The sequence below is a fragment of the Choloepus didactylus genome, chromosome 6, assembly GCF_015220235.1.
Source record: "Choloepus didactylus isolate mChoDid1 chromosome 6, mChoDid1.pri, whole genome shotgun sequence".
NCBI classification, from domain to species: Eukaryota; Metazoa; Chordata; class Mammalia; order Pilosa; family Megalonychidae; genus Choloepus; species Choloepus didactylus.
The window spans coordinates 71,701,125-71,725,088 of NC_051312.1; the positions used below are offsets into that span (position 1 = coordinate 71,701,125).

At 41.0% G+C, this 23,964-nt stretch overlaps 1 protein-coding gene across 2 annotated transcripts in view; it reads left to right on the forward strand.

The window, feature by feature from the left end:
- The first annotated feature begins 901 nt into the window (after window positions 1-901).
- The window catches only part of SBF2 (SET binding factor 2), a 696,898-nt gene continuing 673,835 nt past the window's right edge, over window positions 902-23,964 (forward strand). Inside the window, exon 1 of one of the 2 annotated variants that reach the window (XM_037839994.1) lies at window positions 902-1,095. In XM_037839994.1, the coding sequence (XP_037695922.1) occupies window positions 1,041-1,095 (55 nt within the window). In that variant the 5' untranslated portion in view covers window positions 902-1,040. The remainder of the gene's footprint in view (window positions 1,096-23,964) is intronic. The other variant, XM_037839995.1, reaches the window with a different exon arrangement.

The window sequence follows — 23,964 nt, forward strand, 5'->3', positions numbered from 1 at the left end:
CTTACTCTACTCATGATATACCAACACAGGGCAAAATAAGCTCACCTGGTTGTTGCTCCAGTCAAACGCGAAACGATCATTAAGAGGTGCAACAAAAAAGCTGGTAACCCCTAGACTAGATGATAGCATTCATTAATAAATAAATTAATTTTTTTTTTGTTTGAGCGTGGAAGTTGGAAGTCAGTATCCACCCTGGCAGCCAGAGGCCTGCGACCATGCAAGGGGGAGAAAATCGACTCGGGTGGGCTCCCGGGGAGAGGCAGGCCTCCTCTCTTGGGCTCGGTCAGACCAGTCCAGCTAAGGTGTAGCCGGGGATGCCGCGTTCCTCAGTGGAATCCAGCTCCCCCGGGCGCTCAGGGGGAAGCCCACAGCGACCGCCCCCGGCCCACCCAACAACGAAGCCCTCCGCGATTCTGAGGATTGCGCAAAAGCCTCTCCCTTCTCTGCCTGCTCCGTAGCAAGTTCCTAAAATTCTCATTCGCACAACATAAACAGGAAACGTGCAGCAAAAGCCCTGGCGGTGCAAATTCCATGCTTCCAGCCGAGGGCGGGAGAATCTCGTCTTTTGGGGTGGGGGTGCGGGGAAGCAGCAAACTTTCCAAACGTACCCCGTACCCCTCCCTATCTGTTCTTCCCAGATCCAAAAAGATAGAACAGAGGAGGAAGGAAGGACCCCCTGCTTTAAGAAAAAATAGGGGAAAGAAAGAGGGGCAGCGAAGTGGCAGCCAGGCCTCCAAGAGAACCACCTTCAGCAGCGACGGTAGCAGTATGTGTCAGGAATATGCCCCGCCGCCTACTCCCCAAAACCCGCGGTCAAATCCTTCAACTGAAGGTGGGGGTGGATTCACCACCGCGGGTGGGGGCAGGGGAGGAGCGGGAGCGAGGCGCGGCGCAGGCGCAGAGCGCGCCTCGGTTGTCAAACATGGCTGAAGTACCGCCGCTGCCGCTACTTTTGCTGCAGGGAAAATGCTGAGCCCTTCCCGGCGGCGGCGGCGAGGGCGGCGACGGGGACCAGCTTCCCGGGCGCGGCGGCGGCGGCCATGGCCCGGCTGGCCGACTACTTCATCGTGGTCGGCTACGACCATGAGAAGCCAGGTAGGGGTGTGGGGCGGGCGCCGCCCCCGGGCCTCCCCGCCCCCCGGCTGCTGTCCAGTGGCCTCTGCGGGGCTGGACGTCGCGAAGGGCCGAGCCGTGCCACGGCGGAGCGGGCGGTCGATGTCCGGCCTTCCTGGCAGGGCTGAGCCTCGCGGTGGGCGTGAGGGACCGGCACGATGGGAGGGGGAGGGGAAGAGGCCGCGTCTGCCCGGGCCCAGGGCGGAGAAGCTGGGCCAGCCCTGGTCGCCGCGACCCTCTCTCTGGAGCGGGCCGGGTATCAGGGGCAGCACCCTCGTAACGGCGGGATTGGGCCCAGGACCGGAGGGCTGGGAGGGCGGAAGCCAAATGTGCTAAGTTCCTCGGGGATAAATTTCTGCCCTGCATCCCGAATGAGTAATGTGTGATGCAGGGGGCTGTCCTCTCCAAAAGGAAGTGCTGAGAGTCCAGTGCTACCTCATCCCTTCCCAGTTGGGGGCCCAGTAAATGGCCGCAGTGAACGCCTGGTAATGGGGAAGGGGAGAGGAGCCTTGCACTTTTAAATATTTCTAGGAAACGTGCACGGCTCTTTCAGGACAAATGTGATGCTCATTTCAGAATGAATCTGAACGCTATCTTTTAAGCAAGGACAGCGCTGACCGCTGAAGGTGATCCTGTTTCACTTTACTGTGCGTTTTAATTGCTCTTTTCATTCGTGGAGCAGTGTCACAAAATTTTCTTCATAAGGAACAATTTGGCAAATGCATTGCATTTTGTTCTTTGATGGACTAACAACTTGTGTATTAAGGGTTTAGGCACGTTTATTTTTATATTTGTATGCCTTTGTAATACTATGTAGCTAAGCATAATGCAATAATTTGAGACAGGGTCGGGAGGCGCTTCCGTTTCAGAGTAAACCCTAGTCTCACATTTACAAGGAATTTTAGATAACATCTGAACACTCTCTTCATTTTTCAGAAGAGTTGCTGAGATTGTGTTTTGTTAATGGTTACTGCCTTTGATAGCATGAGAATATCATTGTTCTAGTCACTCTTGGTCCACTGCCTTTACTATTTCTCCAAATAACTTCCTCTACTGGGAACCTTTTATATTTTTTCTTCTTTGGCCACTCATGACCTGATTGAGGTCAACTGTTAGGAAAAGGGGATTGGCTATATATAAAGTGTTTTCTGGTTCCAAAATTTCATAGTACTTCTTAGTAATTTTTTACAAAATTATTTCATAATTTCATGTCTCTTTCCTACTAAGATAAATAGTGTGGATACATATGGTTTATTTCTAGCTGTTTTTGTTTTTAGCTACATTGTGTTTTTTCCCACTTTTTAACAAATTTTTAAAACAATCACAAACTTGAAGAAAAGTTGCAAGTATAGTATAAAGAAGTTTCTTTTTTTCCTGATCTATTTGAGAGGAAATTGCTGACCCCATGCTCTATCACCCTGGAACACTACCTTAACACTGATGCAGTAGTCCATTTAATTCTCAGAAGTTCAGATTTAGTTGATTGTGCCATTAATCTTTTCACTGGCAATAGGGTCCAGGTTAGAATTATGTATTGCGTTTATTTGTCATGTCTCTAGTCTCCTTAAATTCTGGAACAGTTCCTTCATCTCCTGACTTTCATGACCTTGACACTTGTAAAGATTACTTTCCATATTTTGTAGAATGCCCCTCAATTTGGGATTGTCTGTTCCTTCACGATTAGATACAGGTTATACACTCGGGCAGGAATAACACAGATGTGATATTGTGTTCTCATTGCATCCTATCAAATGTTGTGTAATTCAGTTTATCCCATTATTGGTAATTTTTACTTTGATTGCTTAATATTATTAAGTGGTGTCTGCTAGACTCCGCCACTATAAAATTACTATGTAATAAGTAATTAATAAACAGTTTTTGTGAGGAGTGTTTTGAAACTATGTTAATATCTTGTTCCTTATCAAACTTACAGTGTATTCATTTATTTGTTTATGTTTATATGGATTCATGGTTTTGTGGATTATATTGTTACTATTTATTTTCATGTTCAAATTGTTCAGGATTTGGCCAGAAAGAGCCTGTTCAAGTTGGCTTCTGTGTCCTTATTACATATTCCCATCATTCTTTGAGCACGTCCTTACTTTTGCCACAAGAAGGTGTTCTGGTATTATTTCATATTTTTCCTGACTTGACCCCGGAATCAGCCATTTCTGCAGGAAGCCCAATGAGGCTCTGACAGCCCACATTGGGCTGCCTCCATGCGAAGACTTCACATCCTTCTCACTCCGTTTGTGCTCTGTTGCCCCATCCCAGGTTGCACCTCTGCATTGATGCCCTCCTACTTGCTTGGCCTCTGACCCACCATACTTGGCTGTTCCCCCACCACATGGACTCCCGCCTTTGTTCACTGAGGTTCTGACGCCCCCATCGCCTCACTCCTGGGCTACCGTGACTAGTCCCCACCCACAGAAGGGAAGGGAAAGATGGTTTTTTTAAGTAACAAAATACAGAAGCTTGTATAAGTTGTAGAATTTTGATAGTGAAATGTTTCACTCTTTTTTACTTGGGACAATTTTTCTTTAGTCATGCTTATGAAGGTATAATTACACACATTAATATTTACTCTTTTAAATGAACAATTAGATGAGTTTTGACAAATATACTTCCCACTGCCACAATGAAGATATAGAAAATTTCCATCTCTCCAAAAGTTCCCTCATGCCCTTTTCGAGCCAGTTTCCACCCTAGCTTTTGGCAACCAGTGATCTGTTTTTTGTCCATATGGGTTTTGTCTTTTCTAGACTGTCATATAAATGGAATTACACAGTTTTTTATGTCTGGCTTTCTTCACTCAGCATAATGCTTTTGAGATTTATCCATGTTAAATGTATAAGCAGTTGTTCATTTTTATTGCTGAATATTATGCAATTTGTTTATCCATTCACCAGTTGGTGGACATTTGAGTTTCCAGTTTGGGGCTATTAAGAACAAAGCTGTTATGAACATTTGCATACAGATATTTGTGTATTCATGTGTTTTCATTTTTCTTGGATAAATACTTAGCTGAAGAATTGCTGGGTCATATGATATGCGTCTGTTTAACTTTGTAAGGAACTGCCAAAGAATTTTCCAAACTGACTGTACCATTTTTCATTCTCACCAGCAATGTATGTGAGTTCCAGTTGCTCTACATATTGTCAATATTTTAGTTTATTTCATTTCATTTATAATTTTTTTAAGCCATTCTAGTGGGTATGTGCTGGTCTCACTGCGGTTTCAATTTGCATTTTCCTGGTGATTAATGAAGTTGAGTAGCTTTTCATGTGCTTTATTGGCCATTGGTATATCTTCTGTAAAGTGTCTTATCAAATTTTTGCCCTTTTAAAATTGGGCTGTTTGGTGTCTTCTTATTGAACTGGAGAATTTTTTTTTTTTAATTCTAGATACAAGTCTTTATCAGTATTTTCTTCCAGTCTTTGGCTTGTTTTTTCATTTTCTAAGTGTCTTTTGAAGAGCAGAATTTTTTAGATTTAGATCACTTTTTAGGCATTTGTTCAATTAATTGAATACTTCCATATCTTGTGTTGTATCCTTTGAGTAGTCCTTTTATGTAAAACCCTTTGTAAAAATTTATAGGAAGAAAATGCACAAAATCTACATATTTGTTTGATTTCTAAGTGAAAAATGAATGTAAATGAATCTGGATATGTTTATTATAAAGGTTTCTTCATGATTTACTATAATCTTATTGCTTAAATATACCTAAATACTAATTACGTGATAATCATGTATATTTAATTGTTATTCTGTGTTTAATACCAGAGTATCCCTGGTGTTATTCAGTCAACACACTTGTAATTTTTTTCCTAAAGTGTGTTTGCAATTAATAATACTTTTAGTTGGGTTTTTCATATTTTTATTTTAAAATTGGATTGAAAGAAAAAGCCCCTTCCCTTTTGAAAAATTACTTTTACAAACTGGAAAAAATATACATGTTATTTGCATTGTATAGAAAGAAGAGTGCCTGGCATATAGTAGGTGTTTAATAAATATGTATTGAATGAATTCACAATTATTGAAAATACAGAAATTACAAAAAGCTATAGGGATTGGGGGCTTGGAGGGAGGTAGGTGTGGTTATGAAAGGGCAGCAGGCAAGATCTTTGTGATGATAGAACTGCTTTGTAGCTGACTGGGTGTTAGATACATGAATCAACATATATGATAAAATTGCACAAACTAAATACACACACACGTGGGAAAATCTGAATAAGATTGGTGGATTGTATCAATGTCAATATCTCGGTTGTGATAGTGTACTCTAGTTTTGCAAGATGTTACCTTTGGGGGAAACTGGGTAAATGGTACACAGGATCTCTCTTTAGCGTTTCTTACAACTGCATGTGAATAAATCTAATAACCTAAATAAAAAGTTTAATTAAAAAAAGACTAAAGGAGGATATATAGATACCCATAGTATCTTTATTTTTTCTTAACATTGATGGCATAAGGAACAGTTATCCTATAAAATTTCAGAAAACATCATCTTTAGTGGGTGAATTATTACGCCTTATGAATCCATCAATTTAACTTATTCATGTTATAATTGGACATTTAACTTGTTTCCAGTTTTGTGCTCTTATAATGCTTCTGTCATGCTGAGGAGAACATAGTTTGAAAACCATTGATTTTTATGACATTGATTTTGACCATTTGAAATTAAGACTTTATTTTCCTGACTTTGAATATATACTAAGGCACAATAATTAGGAAATACCATTTATTTCTAATAGGTAAAGTTGTTTAGCCAACTATGTTTTTTGCCCTTATTATTTTTACTTTCTTCTACCTATACTGAGATTTGTACAAGAAAAATTATATGCCTTTACTTTGTTTTCTTTTTTTCTTTTTGTTTACTTCTGCCATTCATTAATACAATTGGAATTTAATTCTTCTATCTGGATAGTTTTAATCTGGAGTCAAGCATCAAAATCATTTGGGGTTTTTGTATCCTTTCATCAACATGCCTAAGTATATTAGAGAAAGCATTTGAAATGTTTCTTAGGTATTTCATCAGTTTATATGTGCAGTATATTATAAATGAGATAAACTAGAAAGGAAATTTATGCATAATAACTTAAATACCACAGTTTGAGAAATTAAAAAAATTAATAATTGGTCATTTTTGAATTATTATAATTCATGGTCAGCCCAGGTCACACCCTCACCCCCATTCTATATTGAGGTAGTTGGGATTTCCTGGTTGCTGTTTGTTGCCAACTGTCAAGAATCGTTTGTAATTCAGTCATTTAACAAAATATTTATTGCTTTTCAAGCATTGTGTGCTAAGCAGTAGGCCAGAAATGATCCTGTCCCTAACTTAGTTAATAAGGGTGACAGTCTTGAAATAAGCTAATGATAAATTGTGAAGGTGGACTCAGTTTACTGAAGGAAGGAGAAGACCTTATGACAGATGATGTTTGAACCTCTCTGGGATGAATAAGCATTTACTGTGTGCAAAAGAGAGTAGAGATTACAGGCAGAGAGAAAAAATCATGAATGTCTTGTTCCAGGAGTGGAGAGAAGGTATGATGTATATGGGAATTGAAGCAAGATTTGATGCTGTAGTGGGTTGAGGTCAGATTGTGAAAAGCTCTATATACTAGGCTATAGAATTTAGACTCAACTCGGTAGACAGTGTGGTCTGCTGAACATAGAAATGTGGCTCAAATGGCAATGGACTGGAGGAAGAAAGACCACTATGAGGGAACAGGGGAGCTTTTACAGTGGGAATAGAAAGGAAGGTTTTGATTCTAGAGAAATATGGAAGCTCAAATTAGCAAAATTTAGTAATGATTGGATATTAGCAGGAAAGGAGAAAGAATAATTCAGGGTAATAAAGTTTCTAGTTTGGGTAATTGGGCTGGTGATGATGCTATTAGTGCAAATAGGCAATTCAGGAGAAGAAATGATAACTTAATTTTGAGCATGCTGAATTAAAGGTGCCTGCTTATAAACAAGGTAGAGATGTCATTTAGTTACTTAGATATATGAGTCTGGAGCTAAGGAGAGAACTGAAGATTTGAGATTTAATTTGGCAATTACCAATGATCAGCTGCTTGTCAAATATGAAGAAAAGAATGAGATTGCTCAGGAAATGTGTTTAGAGTGAAAAGAGGAGTGGCCTAAGAATTAAACTGAGGTAAAAATCAATATTCAAGAGGTAGATAGAGGAATAGAAGAGGATTTGTCAGAGGTATGGTAAGAGAAACAGGATAGTGTGGTATCATGTAAACCCTGGGTCTAGAGAATTTTCAGGAGGAGGAAATGATTAATAAATTCCAAATTCTATGAAGATGGCATGTATAATGAGGATTAAAAATTGTCTAATGGATTTGGCAATAAGGATAATGACTTTAGAATGTTACATAGAGTTGTGGGGGCCAAAGCCAGTTTGATAAATGCGTGTCCCAAGTCATGGGCTGTGTAAACCTCATAAAGCCTAATTTATTTCATTTCCTTTTTGATGCTCAGTATCACCTGCAACTCATGGTTTATGGAAAGATGAGTCAGAGGTGACTTCAAAATTACAAATCTGAGGGTCTGAGATACTTGTGATACCAGGACTTAAATGGGAAGATTGAAAAAGTTTTTCTTTTAAAATTACTTTTTTTTTTTTTTTGGTGGGCTTGGAAGATAATGGGTTTTGTTTTATAGCCATCTGTGCTGGTTTGAATGTATTATGTCCCCCAAAATGCCATTATCTTTGATGTAATCTTATGTGGGCAGACATATTAGTGTTGATTAGGTTGTAATTCTTTGAGTGTTTCCATGGAGGATGTGATCGCTCAACTGTGGGTGAGATCTTTCATTGGATAATTTCCACAGAGGTGTGGCCCTGCCTTTTTAGCATGGGCCTTGATTAGTTTACTGGAGCACTGTATAAGCTCAGACAGTAGGAGTGAGCTTGCTACAGTCAAGAGGGACACTTTGAAGAATGCACAGAAGTTGAGAGAGTAGCTGTAGATGAGAGACAGTTTGAAGACCACCGTTGAAAGCAGACTTTTGCTCCAGATAAGCTAAGAGAGGACAAATGCCCCAAGAGCAACTGAGAGTGACATTTTTGAGGAACTGCAGCCTAGAGAGGAATGTCCTGGGAGAAAGCCACTTTGAACCCAGAACTTTGAAGCAGACGCCAGCCACGTGCCTTCCCAGCTAACAGAGGTTTTCCAGACACCATTGGCCATCCTCCAGTGAAGGTACCTGATTGCTGATGTATTACCTTGGACACTTTATGGCCTTAAGACTGTAACTGTGTAACCAAATAAACTCCCTTTTATAAAAGCCAATCCATCTCTGGTGTTTTGCATTCCGGCAGCATTAGCAAACTAGAACACCATCCAGGTAGATACTTCAGAATATGGACAGGTAGGGACTAGACACAGATTTGAGAGTCATTAAAGTAGATAGAGCTATGACATTGTGTAGGTGCCCTCAGGAAGTTAGTGGAGAGACAGAAGAATAGAAGACAAAGCACCAGCTTTGGGGAACACCCATTGTTAAGGGGATGGGGAAGAAAAGGAGCTATAGAATGAAGGGGTGAAGAATTTGGGAAAGACTTCTAGTTTTCCTTAAAAGCCATTCTTCCCTCCAATCATGATAGAACCCCTGTGGCCACGCAGAAGAGAGACCGTGTTTCTAAGTTTTCGGCAAGTCTAAACATGTGAATGAGTTCTACCCAGTTGGATATAAATGGAAATGAGTGCAGTGACCTAAAAGTGTTCTTAAAGGATAGGCTATGGCTTCCTAGTTTTTCTCTTTCCAGAGAGTGGCATCCTGGTATAAAGGCTGTAGCTCCAGTAGCCATCTTGGACCATGTAGAGGAGGGCTCACACCCCAGGGATATTAGAGCACAAAGCTGGAAAGAACCTGGGTCCCTAGTGACGTACAGTTGGATTGTCATAGCAGATCTGGACAGCTGCCCTCCAGATGTTTTTTTTACATAAAAGACTATAACCTTAAACATTTAAACCAGTATAAATCTGGGTTTTCCACTGCTTGTAGCTAAGCTTAATCCTGATACGCAGAGGTAGGGGAAATCAGAGTCTAGAGTCAAAGAAAATGAGGGAATATTTCTCAGTTACATGGTAGAGATCAGTGAGATGGAGTTAATGAAGAGCTTTGTATTTCATCAAATTTTAGTGTTAAAAGTTCCTGTACAGATCATCTAATTCAACCCAATTTATGCACAAGGGGACAAATCTGCCCCTTCTTCCCCTGCCAATTGTTATTTATGGATGTTTGAACAGCTGTTGAGCAGAAAATTCTGGACTAGAACCAAAGTGTCCTGATGCTGGTAGTCCAGTACACCATACTGTTTTTCAAGAATTTAGATCAAGGATAGTCTTATCCCAGAATTGTTTCAGCTGGAATGTTTTGTTGTAAATGAAGTGACAGAACTTTAAGCAGGAGACAGGATAGGAAATGGAAGCAGCAGATGAAGACCATTTGGGGAATCTGAATTTGAGAGGGAGAATATCTGGTTGAAAACTTTGAATGCTCTCTCTTCAGGGTAACAAGACCTTATATTTTGTATCCCATAAGTGTCTGGCTCAATAAACCAGGGCTCAGAAAGAGATGTTTGTTAAGTTGAGTTGCAGAAATGGTATTTAAATATATATATAATATACGTAATATATGTAATTATATAAAAGAAAGAAAGATTTGAGCATAAATAAAGGCAGAAAAGTGGGACTCAGTGGTAGGAGAGTGTGATGGTTGGGTTCATGTGTCAACTTGGCCAGGTGACCCAGCTGTCTGGTCAAGCAAGCTCTGGCCTAACAATTGCTGTGAGGACATTTGAGGCTGGTTAATAAACCAACAGGCTGGTTTATTAAATCATCAGTCAGTTGACTGCAGCTGTGACTGATGACTCACCAAAGGGCGTGCCTTCCACAATGAGAGAATGCAATTGGCTGGATTTGATCCAATTAATCAGTTGAAGACTTATAAGCAAGACAGATAGAGGACCTTCACTTCTCCTTTGGCTGCCCAGTATAGCATTTCCTGAGGAGTTCGTTGAAGTTGCCGGTTCGTTTTCTGAGGAGTTCATTGAACACGTTCGTCGAAGATCCCAGTTCATTTCCTGGGGAGTTCATCGAAGTTGCTGGTTCGTTTCCTGAGGAATTCATTGGACATCTTCCTTGGAGTTGACAGTTTGTTGATGACTCTACAGAATTTGGACTTGTGCATACCCACAGTTGCGTGAGTCACTTTTACAATTTGATAATCAGAGACACCTCTCATTGATTCTGTTTCCCTAGAGAACCCTAAGTAATCCAACTTGGTACCAGGAGTGGGGTATGCAAAATAGCACCATTTGATTCTCCTAATCATACTCTAGTACGAAGCAAGGCTCTGGGTGACAGTGTTTTTGACACCTTCACGGAGTTTTGCAGTATTAAGAGGTATAATGATGTTGGCTGGCTGCTCTTAGATACTTTGGATAAAGTTGTAAGAGAAAGGGATGAGCTAAAGGCTTCAAATTCAAAACTTAAACACCGTATGACAGATGTAAAGGTTTCCATGTGTGCCCTGAAAGAAAATCTTATTTCCTGTGCCCACAGACTGGAAGTTTCTGAAAACCAGACGCAGTCTCTCATTGTGCTAGTAGCAAATTTACAACGTAAACTAAAATCTCAACCTCTCAGGGTGTCTGCTGTTAAAGTAAAGGCATTGATGGAAAAGAATGGGATCCGGAAACTTGGGATGGGGACATATTGATTGATAATAATGGCAGTGAGGACATTGGAACCCTGGATTCTGCTGGGTCATTGTTAGATTTACCTGTAGAGGGCTGTCCTGGGGAAACAGCTTCCCTACCTCCAGTCTGCCCTAAGGAGCCTGCCACCCAACCCCCACCTAAGGAGATTAACCCTTCAGTGCCTGCTAATCCTGTAATCACCTCCCCTGAGGAAGCAGCCCTCACTCCTTTGTCTGGAGAGATTAATCCTGTTTTAAGAGATGAAAATGCAACAGAATGTCCTGAGGTAAATGGCTTGAGAGATAATTCTAACTCTTTTCATGACCCACCCCCACCACCAGTTTTTGCTTCAAGACCTATAACTAGGCTCAAGTCCCAACAAGCCCCAAAGGGTGAAATACAAAGTATGACCCATGAAGAGGTACACTATACTCCAAAGGAACTGTATGAGTTTTCCAACTTATACAGACAGAAACCAGGGGAATATGTGTGGGAATGGATATTAAGAGTGTGGGATAATGGTGGAAGGAATATAAGGTTGGATCAGGCTGAATTTACTGATATGGGCCCACTAAACAGAGATTCTGCATTCATTGTTGTAGCTCGAGGGGTTAGAAAGGTTGTTAACAGTTTGTTTGGGTGGCTGTCTGAAACATGGATCAAAAGGTGGCCGGCATTACCAGAGGTTGAAATGCCAGAACTGCCCTGGTACAATGTGGAGCAGGGGATTCGAAGGCTTAGAGAGATTGGAATGTTAGAGTGGATTTATCATGGAAGACCTGCTCACACAGTCCTGGAATGTCCAGAGGACACACGTTTTACCAGGACTGTAAGGAATAAATTTGTGAGACTAGCTCCATCATCCCTGAAGAGCTCTGTAGTTGCCCTTCTCTGTAGGTCAGATATTACTGTAGGAACTGCTGTCACTGAGCTGGAATCCTTAAACACAATGGGGATAATCGGGTCCCGAGTCGGTAGAAGCCAAGTGGCTGCAGTTAATCGCCACAGACAAGGTGGGCATAGCTACCATAATGGAAAACAGGCTCAAAGCAGCAATCAAAATAATATGACTCGCAGAGACTTATGGCGTTGGCTAGTGGATCATGGAGTACCAAGTAGTAAAATAGATGGGCAATCAACAAAATTCTTGTCTGAACTATATAGGCAGAAGAATTCTAGGTCACATGAACAAAAGTCTCCCTTGAATTACAAAAACAGAGAGTCACGGCCCCTTAATCAATTCCCAGACTTGAGACAGTTTACAGATCCAAAGCCCCTTGAATGAAGGGAAGGCCAGGTACCCTTGGGGAAGGACCCTGTTATACTGCTAAAAATTTATACTGTTAATCTTCCTCCCAGCCTTCCCCAGGGGAACCTGCGGCCTTTTACCAGGGTGACTGTGCACTGGGGAAAAGGAAATGATCAGATATTTTGTGGATTATTAGACACTGGGTCAGAAGTGACATTAATTCCCGGAGACCCAAAACGTCACTCTGGTCCACCAGTCAGAGTTGGGGCTTATGGAGGTCAGGTGATTGATGGAGTTTTAGCTCAGGTCCATCTCACAGTGGGTCCCTGGACCCATTCTGTGGTTATTTCCCCAGTGCCAGAATGCATAATTGGAATAGACATACTCAGCAACTGGCAGAATCCTCACATTGGTTCCCTGACTCCTGGAGTGAGGGCTATTATGGTGGAAAAGGCTAAGTGGAAGCCACTAGAACTGCCCCTGTCTAGCAAAATAGTGAACCAGAAGCAATACCGGATTCCTGGAGGGATTGCAGAGATTAATTCCACTCTTAAGGACTTGAAGGATGCAGGGGTGATGATTCCCACCACATCCCCATTCAACTCTCCTATTTGGCCTGTGCAGAAAACAGATGGGTCTTGGAGGATGACTGGATTATCGTAAGCTTAACCAGGTGGTGACTCCAATTGCAGCTGCTGTTCCAGATGTGGTATCATTGCTTGAGCAAATCAACCCATCCCCTGGTACCTGGTATGCAGCTATTGATCTGGCAAATGCTTTTTTCTCAATTGCTGTCAGTAAGGACCACCAGAAACAGTTTGCATTCAGCTGGCAAGGCCAGCAGGTTACATTCACTGTGCTACCTCAGGATTATATCAACTCTCCAGCCCTACGTCATAATATTGTCCGCAGGGATCTTGATCGTTTCTCCCTCCCACAAGACATCACACTGGTTCATTATATTGATGATATCATGTTGATTAGACCTAGTGAGCAAGAAGTAGCAACTACTCTAGATTTGTTGGTAAGGTATTTGTGTGGCAGAGGAGGGAAGATAAATCCAACAAAAATACAGGGGTCTTCCACCTCAGTAAAATTTCTAGGTTCCAGTGGTGTGGGGCCTGTCGAGATATTCCTTCTAACGTGAAGGATAAGCTGTTGCATCTGGCCCCTCCTACAACCAAAAAAGAGGCACAACGCTTAGTTGGTCTCTTTGGGTTTTGGAGACAACATATTCCTCATTTAGGTGTGCTACTCCGGCCCATTTACCGAGTGACTAGAAAAGCTTCTAGTTTTGAGTGGGGACCAGAACAAGATGAGGCTCTGTGACAGGTCCAGGCTGCTGTCCAAGTTGCTCTGCCACTTGGACCATATGATCCAGCTGACCCAATGGTGGTGGAAGTGTCAGTGGCAAATAGAGATGCTGTTTGGAGCCTTTGGCAGGCTCCTATAGGAGAATCACAACGCAGGCCCTTAGGATTTTGGAGTACAGCTTTACCATCCTCTGCAGATAACTGCTCTCCATTTGAGAAACAGCTGTTGGCCTGCTACTGGGCCTTAGTAGAGACAGAACGCTTAACCATGGGCCACCAATTTACCATGAGACCTGAGTTACCTTTCATGAGCTGGGTGTTGTCTGACCCACCAAGCCATAAACTTGGGCGTGCACAGCAGCACTCCATCATAAAATGGAAATGGTATATATGAGATAGAGCTCGAGCAGGCCCTGAAGGTACAAGTAAGTTACATGAGTAAGTGGCCCAAATGCCCATGGCCCTCACTCCTTCCACCTTACCTTCTCTTTCCCAGTCCATAGCTATGGCATCTTGGGGAGTTCCTTACAGTCAGTTGACTGAGGAAGAGAAGACTCGGGCCTGATTTACAGATGGTGCTGCACGATATGCAGGCACCACCTGAAAGTGGACAGCTGCAGCACTGCTGCCCCTTTCTGGGATGTCCCTGAAAGACAGTGGTGAGGGGAAATCCTCCCAGTGGGCAGAACTTCACTTTGCTTGGAAGGAGAACTGGCCAGAGGTGCGTCTGTATACTGATTCCTGGGCTGTTGCTAATGGTTTGGCTGGATGGTCAGGGACTTGGAAGGAACATGATTGGAAGATTGGTGACAAAGAAGTCTGGGGAAGGGGTATGTGGATAGACCTTTCTGAGTGGGCAAACAACATGAAGATATTTGTGTTCCATGTGAATGCTCACCAGAGGGGGGCTTTAGCAGAAGAAGATTTTAATAACCAAGTGGATAAAATGACCTGTTTGGTGAATACCAATCAGCCTCTTTCCCCAGCAACTCCTGTCATTGCCCAATGGGCTCATGAACAAAGTGGTCATGGTGGTAGAGATGGAGGTTATGCATGGGCTCAGCAACATGGACTTCCACTCACCAAGGCTGACCTGGCCACAGCCACTGCTGAGTGTCCAGTCTTCCAGCAGCAGAGACCCACACTCAGTCCCCGATATGGCACCATTTCCCGAGGTGATCAGCCTGCTACCTGGTGGAAGGTTGATTACATTGGACCACTTCCATCATGGAAGGGGCAGCGATTTGTTCTTACTGGAATAGACACATACTCCAGATATGGGTTTGCCTTCCCTGCACGACATGCTTCTGCCAAAACTACGATCTGTGGAGTTACAGAATGCCTTATCCACCGTCATGGTATTCCACACATCATTGCTTCGGACCAAGGAACCCACTCGACAGCAAATGAAGTGAGGGAATGGGCACATGCTCATGGAATTCTGTGGTCTTACCATGCTCCCCATCATCCAGAGGCAGCTGGGTTGATAGAAGGGTGTAATGGCCTGTTGAAGACTCAATTACTGCGCCAACTAGGTGGCAATAACTTGCAGGGTTGGGGCAGTGTTCTCCAGGAGGCTGTGTATGCTCTGAATCAGCGTCCACTCTATGGTGCTGTTTCTCCCATAGCCAGGATTCATGGGTCCAGGAATCAAGGGGTGGAAACAGGAGTGGCACCACTCACTATCACTCCTAGTGATCCACTAGATAAATTTTTGCTTCCTGTCCCTGCAAGCTTAAGCTCTGCTTGTCTACAGGTCTTGGTTCCAAAAGGAGGAGTGCTTCCACCGGGAAACACAACAAGAATCCCATTGAACTGGAAGTTAAGACTGCTACCTGGCCACTTTGGGCTTCTTATGCCTCTGAATCAACAGGCAAGGAAGGGGATTACTGTACTGGCTGGGGTGGTGGATCCTGACTATCAAGGGGAAATAGCACTGCAACTACACAATGGAAGTAAAGAAGAGTTTTCCTGGAATGCAGGAGATCCACTAGGGCATTTCTTAGTACTACCATGCCCTGTGATTCAAGTCAATGGAAAACTGCAACAACCCAATCCAGGCAGGACTACCAATGGCCAAGAAACTTCAGGAATGAAGGTTTGGGTCACCCCACCAGGCAAAGAACCACGGCCAGCTGAAGTGCTTGCTGAGGGTAAAGGGAACACGGAATGGGTAGTGGAAGAAGGTCGTGATAAATATGAACTACGGCCATGTGACCAGTTACAGAAATGAGGACTATGATGACATGAATATTTCCTCCTCGTTTTGTTATGATTATGTTTGTATTTGTCTGTAAAGCAAATATCTTTGCTTTCTTCTCTGTCTTATCCCTTTGCCATATGGCATAAGCTGTAATGTTCATTTTGAAGGTATGGTTTTAGGTGATGTGTATAACTGCCAAGTTGACAAGGGGTGGACTGTGATGGTTGGGTTCATGTGTCAACCTGGCCAGGTGACCCAGCTGTCTGGTCAAGCAAGCTCTGGCCTAACAGTTGCTGTGAGGATGTTTGAGGCTGGTTAATAAACCAGCAGGCTGGTTTATTAAATCATCAGTTAATTGACTGCAGCTGTGACTGATGACTCACCAAAGGGCGTGCCTTCCACAATGAGAGAATGCAATTGGCTGGATTTAATCCAATTAATCAGTTGAAGACTTATAAGCAAGACAGATAGAGGACCTTCACTTCTTCTTTGGTTGCCCAGTGAAGCATTTCCTGAGGAGTTCGTCGAAGTTGCCGGTTTGTTTCCTGAGGAGTTCATCGGACACATTTGTCGAAGATCCCAGTTCATTTCCTGGGGAGTTTGTCGAAGTTGCTGGTTCGTTTCCTGAGGAGTTCATCCGGACATCTTCCTTGGAGTTGACAGTTTGTTGACGGCTCTACAGAATTTGGACTCGTGCATACCCACAGTTGCGTGAGTCACTTTTACAATTTGATAATCAGAGACACCTCTCATTGATTCTATTTCCCTAGAGAACCCTAGTTAATACAGAGAGTAATTGAAGAGGGTGGGAATAGGTAGGAAAATAAAGTTCCTTTGGGGTATCAAGCACAGTTATACAGGATTCAAGTATATCATTCCAGCTCTGACTCCTCACTTCTAAAGGTAGTGTGTTTTGGAAAGCAAAATTGCCATTTCATTAGTCTTGGAGATGTTTTATAGTGGTGTACATCAAAACATGTCACTGATCAGTTGTGAGGACTTTGTGGGAGATAGTAAACCATGTAGGCATATTACAGAACTGGAGATCTATAGGTAACATTAGTGGTATTGAGAAAAGAGTGGTGATGCATACTAAGAAAGAAGTTTCAGGTAAATTTTTAATTTTAGATAATAAATGAATTAAATGAATTCCTAAGAAGACTAGCAAACCTCTAAAATAATATTTTTTTAAAAAGTCAATTAAATTTTTTTTTTCATTTTGTAAAATTTTTTTTTTTCTTTATTAGAGAAGTTATGGGTTTACAGAACAATCATGCATAGAACACAGGATTCCCATATGTGGGGTCCCAGGGCCCGGGCCCCCTCCCCTCCCTAGTGAGAGTGAGTTATTTCATGTAGCCGCCTACTTGACCAGGACAGAAGTTAAAGTCATCAGACCTCCCGATGGGGTGGGGGTGGGGTGGGGGGAGAATGTACAAAACAAAGCATTAACTTCCTTCCCCTGATCACTGTTGTTAACAAATCTCCACACCCCTGTGTCAGAAGACCCTATGAAACTCTGTTCTCACACTTTATGGAATGTCTTTCTCCGAACCCTTATAAACCCTGCCCTGGCACCCCCCTACCTTCCGCTCTTTCAGAGTGCTAACCTCCATCTTTCCTGACCGGCTGCCTCTGTGGAACCATCTGTCCTGTCTTTAATCCCATTAAACTCATGTCTAACTCCCTGCCTCGTGTTTTCTTTGATCTTGGGGCTGAGTTGGGTTGGAGCACCATATACCACCCTACCACCACCACTTTGCATTGCTGTGAACCATTTGTTACAATAGATGATAACACATTTTTGTAATTGTGCTATTAATTAGAGTCCATGGTTTAATTTAAGGTTCACTGTGTGGTATATTTCCAAGGATTTTTTAAAAATTATTATTACCATATATACAATCTGATATTTTCCCTTTTAATCATATTCAGATATAAATTTCAGTGCTGTTAATTGCATTCATAAAGTTATGTTACCGTCTCTACCATCCATTACCAAAACATTTCCATCATTCCAAATAGGAACCCTGTATATTTTAAGCCTTAAATTCCCATTTCCTGTCCTCACCCTGTTCCATGGTAACCCATATTCTAGATTCTGACTCTCTGAGATTGCTTATTCTAATGGTTTCAAATCCGTGAGATCATACAATATTTGTCCTTTTGTGTCTGGCTTTTTTCACTCAACATGATGTCTTCAAGGTTGATCCATGTTGTTGCATGTATCAGGACTTCATTCCTTTTTACGGCTAAATAATATTCCACGGTGTGTGTGTATATATATGTATATATATTACATTTTATTTATCCATTCATTGGTTGATGGACACTTGGGTTGCTTCCATCTTTTGGCAACTGCGAATAATACCACTGTGAATATTGGTGTGAAAATACCTGTTTGAGTCCCTGCTGTCAGTTCTATATACCTAGTAGTGGGAATGCTGGGTCATGTGGTAGTTCTATACTTAGCTTTCTAAGGAACCACCAAACTGTCTTCCACAGAGGTTGCCACCAGCAGTGAATGAGTGCTGCTGTTTCTCTGCATCCTCTCCAACACTTGTTATTTTCCCTTCCTTCCTTCCTCCCTCCCTCCCTGCCTCTTTCCCTCCCTTCCTTTCTTCCTTCCTTCCTTCCATAGCAGCCATTCTAATGGGGTATGAAATGGTATCCCATTGTGGGTTTCATTTGCATCTCCCTGATAGTTAATGAAGTTGAGCATCTTTTCATGTGCTTTTTGGATATCTTCTTTAGAGAGATATCTGTTTAAGTATTTTGCTCATTTTTTAATTGGGTTGTTTGTCTTTTAGTTGTTAAGTTGAAGGATGTCTTTATATATTCTGGATATTCAACCTTTATTGGATATATGGTGTTTCAGTTTGCTAAAACTGCTGGAATGCAATATACCAGAAATGGGTTGACTTTTACAATGGGAATTTATTAACTTATAATTTACAGTTCTTATGCCATGAAAATGTCCCAACTCAAGGCATCAATAGGATGATACCTTCTCTGAAAATCGGTTATGGACTCCTCTGTCACATGGAAAGGCATATGGCGACATCTGCTGGTCCTTCTCTCCCTGGTTTTGTTGCTTCAGCTTCTGGCTTCAGTGGCTTCCTCTCTCAGCTTCTATGGGTGTGTTCCTGTCTCTCAGCTTCTCTGAGTCTTTTCTCCGAGCTCTCTGGGCTTTTTCTGTGTGTCCTTTATCCTCTTATAAAGGACTCCAGTAAGGGTATTAAGATCCAACTTCAATGGAGCTGATCTTATCTCAATTGAAATAACCTAATTAAAAGGTCCCACCTCCAATAGGTCTCCACCCACTGAAGTGGATTAAAAGAGCATGGCCTTGTCAGGGGAACATAACAGCTTCAAACTAACACATACGGTTTCCAAATATTTTCTTCCATTGTGTAGGTTGTCATTTTACTTTCATGATAAAGTTTTTTGAAGTACTAAAGTGTTTAATTTTGATGAGATCTCATTTATCTGTTTTTTTCTTTTGTTGCTTATGTTTGGGTATAAAGTTTAAGAAGCCATTACCTAACACAAGTTCCTGAAGATGTTTCCCTGCATTTTCTTCTAGGAATTTGATAGTTCTAGCTCTTATATCAAGGTCTTTGATCCATATTGAACTGATTTTTGTATATGGTGTGAGGTAGTGGTCCTCCTCCTTTTTTTTGGCAAATGGAGATCCAGTTTTCCCAGCACCATTTGGTGAAGAGACTATTTGTTCCCAATGGAGTGGTCTTTGCCAGCTTGTCACAAATGAGTTGGCCATAAATGTGAGGGTTGATTTCTGAGCTCTCAGTTCAATTCCATTGGTCTGTATATCTGCCCATGTGCCAGTACCATGTTGTTTTGATAACTGTGACTTTGAAAAAAGTTTTTCAAGATGGCTTTAGCTATTCAGGACCCCTTCCCCTTCCATATAAATTTGTTGATTGGCTTTTCTGTTTTTGCAAAGAAGGTTATTGGAATTTTGATTGGGATAGCATTGAATTTATAAATTGCTGTAGGTAGTATTGACATCTTAACTATATTTAGTGTTCCAGTACTTGAATATGGAATGTCTTTCCATTTATTTAGGTCTTCTTTAATTTCTTTTAGCAATGTTTTGTAGTTTCTGTGTACTAGTCTTTTACAGCCTTTGTTAGAGTCATTCCAACATATTTGATTCTTTTGCTTGCTATTGTGAATGGAATTTTTTTCTTGATTTCTTCCTCCATTTGTTCATTGCTTATGTGTAGAAACATTACTGATTTTTGGATGTTACTCTTGTATCCTGCCACTTTGCTGAATTAACTTATTAGCTCTAGGAGCTTCATTGTGGATTTTTCAGGATTTTCTGTATACGTGAAAATGTAATCTACAAATAATGAAAGTTTTACTTCTGCCTTTCCAATTTGGATGCCTTTTATTTCTTTTCTTGCCTAATTGTTTTGGCTAGAACTTCCAGAACAATGTTGAAGAACTGTCGTGACAGTGGGCATCTTTGTCTTGTTCCACATCTTAGAAGGAAAGCTTTCGGTCTTTCACCATTAAGTAGGATGTTAACTGTGGGCTTTTCAGTCTTTTTGCCATTAGGTAGGATAAAGGGCTTTGATATGCCCTTTATCACATTGAGGAAGTTTCCCTCTATTCCTAGTGTTCTATGAGTTTTTATTGAGAAAGGGGGCTGTATTTTGTGAAGCACCTTTTCTGCATCAATTGAGATGATCATGTGGTTTTCTTCCTTCCTTCTATTAATGTTGTATATTACATTAATTGATTTTCTTCTGTTGAACCAATATTGCATATCAGGGATAAATCTCACCTACTCATGGTGTATAATTTTTTATTATACTGTTGGATTCAATTTGCAGATATTTTGTTGAAGACTTTTGCATCTACATTTATAAGAGATATTGCTTTATAGTTTCCTTGTGGTATCTTTATCTGGCTTTGCTATGAGGATGCTGTTGGCCTTGTGGAATGAGTTAGGTAGTGTTCCTTTGTCTTCAGTTTTTTGGAAGAATTTGAGCAGAATTGGAATTAAGTATTCTTGGAATGTTTGGTAGAATTCCCCTATGAAGCCATCTTGTCCTGGGCATTTCTTTGTTGTGAATTTTTTTATTGTTGTTGGAAGAAACTTTTATTGATGTTATTATACACGGATTTTTTAAAAGTTTCATTCATACACCATACAATTCATCCTAAGTGTACTATCAGTGGCTCTTGGTATAATCACATAGTTATACATTACCACTACAGTCAATATGAGAACATTCTCATTTCTTCTGAAGAAAAAACTCCATACCCCTTATATCCTCCTATTATTGATATTTATCTTTGGTATGCACCTTTGTTTCAATTAATGAAAGAATATTACAATGTTTCTCTTAACTGTAGACCTTAGTTTACATTAATTGTATTTTTTTCCCATATAACATTCTGTTATTAACACTTTGTAATAGTGATGTATGCTTGTTCTAGCTTGTGTAAGAACTCTCTTATATTTATACAATTAACCACCATCATTGCCCACTTCGGGTTTTGCTGTTATACAGTCCTAGTTTTTATCCTCTAGCTTTCCTCCTGGTGACTTACATGACTCTAGCCTTCCTCTTTCAATGATACACAACTCCACTTTGGTATTTACACTTACAGTATTGTGCTACCATCACACAGTATTGTGTTGTTCATTTCTGAACCTTTACAATGAACCTTATTGAATATTCTGTACTCCTTAATCATCGATTGCCCAATCTCTGCCCCTTTCTATCTCCTGGTAACCTGTACTCTCAAATTTAATTCTCAGAGTTTGCTCATTATAGTTAGTTCATATAGTTAGTTCAAATTAGTGAGACCATATAAATTTGTCCTTTTGTTTCTGTCTTATTGCGCTCAGGTGATGTCCTCATGGTTCATTCACCTCATTGCATACTTCATGACTTCATTCCTTTCTGCAGTTGAACAATATTCCATCATATGTATACACCATAGTTCACCCTTCTGCTCATCAATCGATGGACCCTTGGGCTGCCTCCATCCATTGGCAATCGTGAATAATGCTGCTATAAATATTGGTGTGCATGTATCTATTCGTGTTCCTGCTTACAGTTCTGAGTATATACCTAGTAATGGATTGTGGGATCATATGGCAACCCTTTATTCAGCTTTCTGTGGAACTGCCACACTGCCCTCCAGAGAGGCTGCACAGTTCTACTTTGTTGGGAGGTTTTTGATGACTGATTCAATCTCTTTAGCAGTAATTGGTTTGTTGAGATCTTCTGTTTTCTTCTTGAGTCAATGTAGGTAGTTTGTGTGTTTCTAAGAATTGGTCCGTTTCATGTAGGTTATCTAATTTATTGGTTTACAGTTGTTCACAGTGTCCTCTTATTGTCCTTTCTAAGTGGAATCAGTTGTAATGTTCCCTTTTTCATTTCTTGTTTTTATTAATTGTATCCTTTCATTTTCTCTTTGTCTGTCTAGCTAAGGATTTGTTATTTTTACTGAATTTTTCAAAGAACCTACTTTTGGTTTTCTTTAGTCTATTTTTTTTGTTTGTTTTTGTTTTTGTTTTCTTTTTCATTGATGTCTGCTCTAAACTCCCCCCCCCCCCAGCCAAGCAAGCAGGCAGAGAGTTTATTTAGTACACAGGCAAGAAGAATGTGCAGACGTTCTCACAAGGCAAGAGGTGCACAATACTGCTGGGAGGGCTTTTTTTATATATATATTTTTTCTGTTCTTTTTGTAATTTTTTTTTCTTTTTTTACTATTTATTTTATTGCTCCCGCCCCTTCCTCCTTTGTTGATGCCTGATCATAGATAACTCACACAGGCACCTGGGGTTGTTTGCCAGTGGTTGTTCAGTGCCACTTCCCTTAGAGATATCTTTCTCCTTGTGGCCTGACTCCTCTCTGGAATTTGACCTTTGCACATTAGCCATACCCCCTCTCTAATTCTAACCCTTCCTGACACTCTAGCTCCCCTTACTCTTAAGAGAATTTGGGCTGATCATCTGTCTTCTGTAGCTGCTTCAAGCTGTTGGGGTTGCAGGTCCTTCTTGTGGGAGCGTAGAAGTCTCTGCTATGTATTTAGGATGGCTGTTTGAGTGTGGGGAACAGGAGTGTAGGCTCTGGTGAGGAGGAGTTTGTTGTGAAAGGCTTTTAATCTGGAAGAAACAAACTGGGTGAGAACCTAGAATAAAAAAATCTTAATATTATATACAAGTTGATGTAATACCCTGATGCATCACAGTATTTTAAGCAGGAAATAAAGTATTTGCAAAGTACCTTAAGAGACTAAGGAAAAACCTAAAATTATTAAACTTCCTCACCTGGGAATTCCTGCTAGTCTCTTAAGCAGTAGGAACTTAATAAGTCAAGCCCTAGATCTTGAGGCTTGCCTTAATGAAACTTTATTTCTGTAATAGCATAGCTAAGCCTAATTATAATTAATGCCTAAGGGTCACCCCCAGAGAACCTTTTTTGTTGGTTAGGTGTGGTCTCTCTCTAAGCCAAACTCTACCCATAAATCCACCACCTTCCCCCATACATGGGACATGACTTCTGGGGTGTAATTCTCCCTAGCAATTTGAAACGTGACTTCCAAGGATAAGCTTGGCCCTTGCATCGTAAGATTAGTTGACCAAAAAGGGAAATAAGTTTCAGTGGCTAAGAAATTTCAAATAGAATCAAGAAGTCATTCTGAAGTTACTCTTCTGCAAATTTCAGCTAGATATTGCAAAATGCCACAGTATGCCAAGTCCCAACCAACAGTGTTCCTGAAAACTCTAAAGAATACTCTAAAGCTCCATCTTGCTTCTGCTTCTGTTCAAGCCGTGTATACTAAAATTTTCACTGTAATCTTTGTTACTTCCTTCGTGGTGCTTTCTTTGGGTTTAGTTTGCTCTTCTTTTTCTAGTTCTTCCAGTTTTGTGGTTAAGTCTCTGATTTGAAGTCTTTCTTCTTCTTCTTCTTCTTTTTTTTTTTAAATTCAGTTTTATTGAAATACATTCACACACCATACAATCATCCATGATATGCAATCCACTGTCCACAGTATGATAACATAGTTATGCGTTCATCAACACAACCTATCTCTGAACAATTTCCTTACATCAGAAAGAACCAGAACAAAAATAAAAAATAAAAGTGAAAAAAGAACACCCAAATCATCCCCCCATCCCACCCCATTTGTCCCCCAGTTTTTATCCCCATTTTTTCTACTCATCCATACACTAGATAAAGAGGGTATGATCCACAAGGTCTTCACAATCACACTGTCACCCCTTGTAATCTACATTATTATATAATTGTCTTCAGGATTCCAGACTGCTGGGTTGGAGTTTGGTAGTTTCAGGTATTTACTTCTAGCT